We start from the raw sequence: 6,185 nt of genomic DNA on the forward strand, positions 1-6,185 counted from the left end.
AGTAAAACGGTTGAAACAGGCACTTCAAGTGAACAACCTTCACACTCATACCCGCAGTCCACATAGTTTTATTTAACCTTCACAGGATCACGCTTTGGACTACACAGTCCGGATGATGCTAACAGAAAAAGTATGGGTCCGACACGACACACGCCATCTGAACAGGGATAAACTGTTTACCGCCTCTTTGCAGAGTATTGGTCGTACACGACCCAAGCTATTCGAGTAGGAATAAACACCGTAATCATCCACGACATCTGGACTGTGTAGTTCAAATGACGTCATTGTTTATTTGTTTTTAAAAAGATAATCCTTTAAAAATTGGTTGGTAGGAAGGGTCTATGGTGTTTGAGAATTACATTAAATCTCAATTCAAAACACCCAATAGTTTTGAGGCTCTGGGTCGTGAACGACCCAGAAGGCACAGTAAAGGTTAAAATGTTTGAAAACGCACTTCAATTTATGTGAACAACCTTCACATACACACAGGTAAAACCAAACAAAGATCTATATGCACCCGATTAGAAATCATACATCTTTAAAAACAAAAATCCTCTTTCAGTTTCATAAGTATAGATCTTTGGCCTTGGCAAACGCTGACCATGTTGTCTTTGTTTCTTTCTTTATTTGGTGTTTAACGTCGTTTTCAACCACGAAGGTTATATCGCGATGGGGAAAGGGGGGAGATGGGATAGAGCCACTTGTCAATTGTTTCTTGTTCACAAAAGCACTAATCAAAAATTGCTCCAGGGGCTTGCAACGTACTGTAGTACAATATATTACCTTACTGGGAGAATGCAAGTTTCCAGTACAAAGGACTCAACATTTCTTACATACTGCTTGACTAAAATCTTTACAAACATTGACTATATTCTATACAAGAAACACTTAACAAGGGTAAAAGGAGAAACAGAATCCGTTAGTCGCCTCTTACGACATGCTGGGGAGCATCTGGTAAATTCTTCCCTCCAACCCGCGGGGGGTGCCAAAATGCCACAAGGAAACTTACATATCATGATTTCAACAGAAACCCCCATTTTAAAACTTCTTTCCTACCTTTTTGATTTTCTGTTCATAACCTATACATACGCAAATTTACCTCCGTTTACTCTCTCCTTTTAAAGACCTAATTATTTCAGATTTTTTAAGGTATTAAAATGGGGTTTCCACTATACAATACTAACAGGGACCTCCTCCACTGTGCCCATCGCACCGTTTTCAGCGTCATGAACTGTCGCGTCAGTTGTCTCCAAGGAACCGTTTTCAGCGTCATGATGTGTGGCGTCAATTGTCTCAAAGCAACCGTTTTTAGCGTCATGAACTGTCGTGTCAGTTGTCTCCAAGGAACCGTTTTCAGCATCATGAACTGTGGCATCAGTTTTCTCTAAGGAACCGTTTTCAGCATCATGAACTGTGGCGTCAGTTGTCTCCAAGGAACCGTTTTCAGCACCATGAACTGTGGCATCAGTTTTCTCTAAGGAACCGTTTTCAGCATCATGAACTGTGGCATCAGTTTTCTCTAAGGAACCGTTTTCAGCATCATGAACTGTGGCATCAGTTTTCTCTAAGGAACCGTTTTCAGCATCATGAACTGTGGCATCAGTTTTCTCCAAGACATCGTTTTCAGCATCATGAACTGTGGCATCAGTTTTCTCCAAGACATCGTTTTCAGCATCATGAACTGTGGCATCAGTTGTCTCCAAGGAACCGTTTTCAGCTTCTTTAACTGTAGCATCAGTTGTTTCTTGGTATAATGCCAGGACCTTTAGTTCTTTACGTCTCTTTCTCAGATAGGAAGCTCCATAGGGTGCTGATTTCCTTGGTTTGACAACTCTGTGTAAGTATATGGGCTGTCCTTCGGTCTTAACCACGATCGTCCCCTGGTCAAGTGACTCGGCCAGCTTAACACGTACTAAAAGGGTCAGGTAGGCCTCTTCCTCCTTTGTCAGGGGAGCTTGCAGTTCGTCAAGCGGGCGAAGAGGCTTCGGCTTAAACGTTGAGCGAGATCTCTTGGACTGTGACAAACCAGGAGTGGAAGGATCTGTCGGTGGCTGCAGGCCTGGCACACCACGAGATGAAACATAGTCAACCAGGCGCTTCTTAACAGTAACACTCATGCGTGGTGACGAGGAAGCTTGGGCTTCCAAACCAGTGTCATGAGAACCGTTAGTGTGACTGGAAGCTTGGGCTTCAGAATTAGTGTAACGATAATGAGAACTGTTAATCTGACTGGAAGGGACAGCTTGGGCTTCAGGATTTGTATAACAATAATGAGAACGGTTAGTGTGACTCGAACTGAAAGCTTGGGCTTCAAGATTGCTGAAACTATGATGAGAACTGTTAGTGTGACTGAACCGGAAAGCTTGGGCTTCAAGATTGCTGAAACTGTAAAGAGAACTGTAAGCGTGGCTGGAAGGGAAAGCTTGAGCTGCAGGATTAGTGTAACTGTAATGAGAACCATTAGTGTGACTGTGACTCTGACTGGAACTGGAAGATTGGGTTTCAAGAGAACCGTTAGTGTGACTAGAACTAGAAGACGGTACAGCGTTAAAACCAGTGTCACAATAGACGTTAGTGGGGATGCATGTTGATGAAGTTTGGGCTTCGAAAGCAGTGTCTTGAGAGACATTAGCGTAACTGGAAGCTAGGGCTCTAACATCGGTGTCGTAAGAGTCCCTAGTGTCACTGTCAGTGGGAGATTGGGTTTTGAAATCGGTGTCATGAGAGACATCAGAGTGACTGCAAGCTTGGGCTTCGAGTTTGAAATGTGTGTCGCAAGAAATGGAAGTTGCTGTGCAAGTGCAAGCCTGGGCTTTGATAATGATATCATTATCAGTGTTGTAAGAAACATGAGTGTGAGATGGAGCCTGGGTTTTGAATTCAGTACCAACAGAAACTGAAGCATGACTGGAAGCTTGGGCTTTGAAATTAGTGTCTCCAGAGGCATTAGTATAACTGGACGTTAGGGCTTTAAAATCTATCTCACAAGAAATGTTAGTTGGACTGCAAGGCTCAGCTTTGACATCTGCAGCATAAGGAAAGTTAATGGGACGAGAAGCCTGGTCTTTGAAACCAGCGTCACAAGCGACGCTAGTGGGGATGCATGTTGAAGAAGCTTGGGCTTTGAAACCAATGTCACAAGCGATGCTAGTGGGGATACATGTTGAAGAAGCTTGGGCTTTGAAGCCAGTGTCACAAGAGACTGAGAGGTTCGTGGGATTGCAAGCTTGACCCGTGTCAGAAGCGAGGTTAGCATAACTGGACGCCATGGCTTTGAAATCAGTGTCGTAAGAGACGTTACTGGGACTGCAAGCTTGGGCTTCGAAATCGGTGTTGTACGAGATGTTTGAGGGACTGGTACTGGTACTGCTGGAAGTGGAAGCATCTTGTTGGTCGGGAACTGTGTGCACAGCTTTACCTTTCCTGCCTGTGTTGTATTTGTCTTTGTCTTTGAAAGGCCTCCCAACTCTTGACTGCACTTCAAACACACAGCACACGGTACAGTCCGCTATTTTAAGAGATGCGTCAAATGGTTTCCAGAAACGTTTTGAACGTTCAAGCTTGCCGAGGACAACCTGAAGACTTTCCTTTGACAGGGTATTCGATCTGAACCTTGTCAGGTAAGAAAAACATTTTGAACAGAAAGTACTGGAAAACACAGTTCCACTTGTTTCTTCACAAATGTTTAGGCCAAAACACTTGGCTAGACCCAACTCGTAGTTTCTGCACAGTCTCGCTGTACAAATTTTCCTCCTCGATCTTCCTCCACATACTCTGCAGAGAGAATGGAGTCTCTCAAAGTGAAGGCTTTCTGTATGTGCCTTTGGAGCTCTACACTCCTTTTCAGCCATTCTACCAGGATACATAGGCAGCAATCGTCAATATAAACAGTTGCAACCAGGTTTACCGTTCAGCAAATAAACACATGATGTGGAGCAGTAACAATTTCACTTCTGTCCAAAAGAACTATCAGTTTCATTCACACAACGCAATCCAAAGTTTCAAGATAACTGAAAAATAATAGGAATTAGACGCAGGGTAGAAGTATTCTCAGCACATATCGCACACTCACTCTACTCACCACGAGTACTTGTCTCATCGTAGTAAGGAGAGAAACAAGAGCTAAATGCTGAAATAAGCCTAGTTTGCAAGCAGATCTATGTCAAGGCTGGGGAACACACATTGACTAGTTTACTTCAGTATTCATGATCACAACAGACTGGTTTTATGACACCCCAACTAAAACATCTGTACTCACACACACACACACAGGTCAAAACGTGGGTGGAGTGGGGTGGTGGGCTGCCAATAGCTTCAATATCAAATCAAATGTTCATGTCAATATCAAACCTCTCAATCAATGCATGTATTCTTCTCGCACACCAGCAGAGAGATCTATACTGGTTTTACGACACCTCAGTTAATCCCACTAAAACAACTGTACACATTCACTGGGAGAGGTCACAAAGTGGGCTGCCAATTATTTCAATATATCACATCAAATGTTCATGTCAGTATCAAACCTCTCAATCAATGCATGTATACTTCTCACACACAAGCAGAAAGTCAAGACGGATCATTCATGACAATAACGCTGACTAATGTGTCCGACAATCACACACCAGCAGAAAGTCAAGACGGATCATTAATAATGACAATAGCGCTGACTAGTGCGCCCGGCAATCACACACCAGCAGAAAGTCAAGACGGACCGTTATGACAACAACGCTGACTAATGCGTCCGACAAGCTCTGACCATCACAATCTGTAGCAAGACAAAGAGCGGTCCCATCACCTCCGACACAGACGTCTCCCTCTGTCCACTCAGTCGCTGGCACAGCAGCAGCTTGAAGAGAAAGAGCAGCACCAGCGACAATCCCGACATGAGAAACCGAAGAAACGCTGCCTTGATGTCCACCTGCATGTACTCCCGAATGAACACGATCACACAGAAGTAGGCGTTGAGCCCGTCGCACGCGAAGAGAGGAATGAAGATGACCCACCACGACAGGTTCAAAACGGCTTCGTATTTCAGCACAGCCAGTACGGAGAAGGCGAGCACTGATATGACGTGTAGCCAGAGTTCAAAGGCTGTCATACGCAGCCATCGCACCAGTTCCTGGAGTGTGAAGAACATGCTGGGTGTGAGAGCATGTGGTGTGCTGTTAAACAAGGCAAGGTAACTGCTATGCCCATCAAATGTATCACTGTTGACTGTTGTTGTAGAGGTTGCAGATTGATGACGTCCTCAGGTCTTCATTGTGAGGGCAGAATCTTCATTGTGATGGCAGCATCATCAAAGACTGGAAAACACACAAACAATCTTGGTATGACTATGAGACACTGAACTTGCTTTAGAAATTATATAATTTGCAATTCACAAAATTACATTGAAGCAACATTGCTGTGCCCTATTAATGTTCAAATTGCTCAAGGGCATTCAATCGTGCATGTGTAGTAAGAAGGGTGGTGTCTGTGGGTGTTAATTTTGTTGGATCGTTAAACGGGAGACAGACCTGCAATACTAAGGCCAACAAAAAAAATAGATGTGGTTAAGGTAACATAGCCAAAAAAAATAGGGTAGGAAGGTAGGCAATCACTTTTTTGTTTAACTTTTTTTTCTAATGTGTACACATTAAACCTACTTGACAGGGAAATAAGTGTGCGACTCGAGCGCTGTCGCTTTCAATTTTCATTGCGTTTTCTGCACTCGGTTTTTTTGTTTTGTTTTTTTTGTTTGACAAATGTAATAAAAAGTTATAGGGTCGGCCCCTAAAAATAGGGTAGGTCGGGTTACCGTAACCACACCTATTTTTTTTAGGCCTAATGAAGAGAGAGAGGTAAGATAAGAAACTTGACTGAACTGTACTTACACAGATCTCATCTATGCATGTTACTCCGTGGCTAAGCAGAAGGGTTAACAAGTAATTTAATTACTTGAAGCAGAAGATCGCGGGACATTCAGCATTCAAATTCACTGCAATATTTCAAAGACACAGCCCAGGAGCGAACATCTGGGAAACAAAGAAGACTCGACTCAGTGGCTAAGAGCAGAAATTTGATACTGCTTACTTCCGGTTCCCACTAGTTCGGTAGTTACGCATATATATCATTTGCAATGGACCACATGTATTTCTCTTTTGTCTAATTAAAATAATATGGAAATTGTTTGCCCGTTTTTATAG

At 43.3% G+C, this 6,185-nt stretch overlaps 1 protein-coding gene across 1 annotated transcript; it reads right to left on the reverse strand.

Moving 5' to 3' along the window:
• Positions 1-4,726: 4,726 nt before the first annotated feature.
• Positions 4,727-6,044, reverse strand: LOC138949390 (transmembrane protein 203-like). Its single transcript, XM_070321202.1, has 2 exons — positions 5,938-6,044; positions 4,727-5,303 (listed from the first exon to the last, which is right to left on the reverse strand). The coding sequence occupies exon 2, from the start codon at positions 5,135-5,137 to the stop codon at positions 4,733-4,735; it is 405 nt and encodes a 134-aa protein (XP_070177303.1). The 5' UTR covers positions 5,138-5,303; positions 5,938-6,044; the 3' UTR covers positions 4,727-4,732.
• Between the last annotated feature and the right edge of the window lie 141 nt (positions 6,045-6,185).

The sequence above is a fragment of the Littorina saxatilis genome, linkage group LG15 (genome assembly GCF_037325665.1).
Source record: "Littorina saxatilis isolate snail1 linkage group LG15, US_GU_Lsax_2.0, whole genome shotgun sequence".
In the NCBI taxonomy this organism is placed as follows: Eukaryota; Metazoa; Mollusca; class Gastropoda; order Littorinimorpha; family Littorinidae; genus Littorina; species Littorina saxatilis.

What these genes read in the sequence shown, in the direction of transcription:
- LOC138949390 (XM_070321202.1), bottom strand. Translation starts at nt 5,137, where the DNA reads ATGTTCTTCACACTCCAGGAACTGGTGCGATGGCTGCGTATGACAGCC.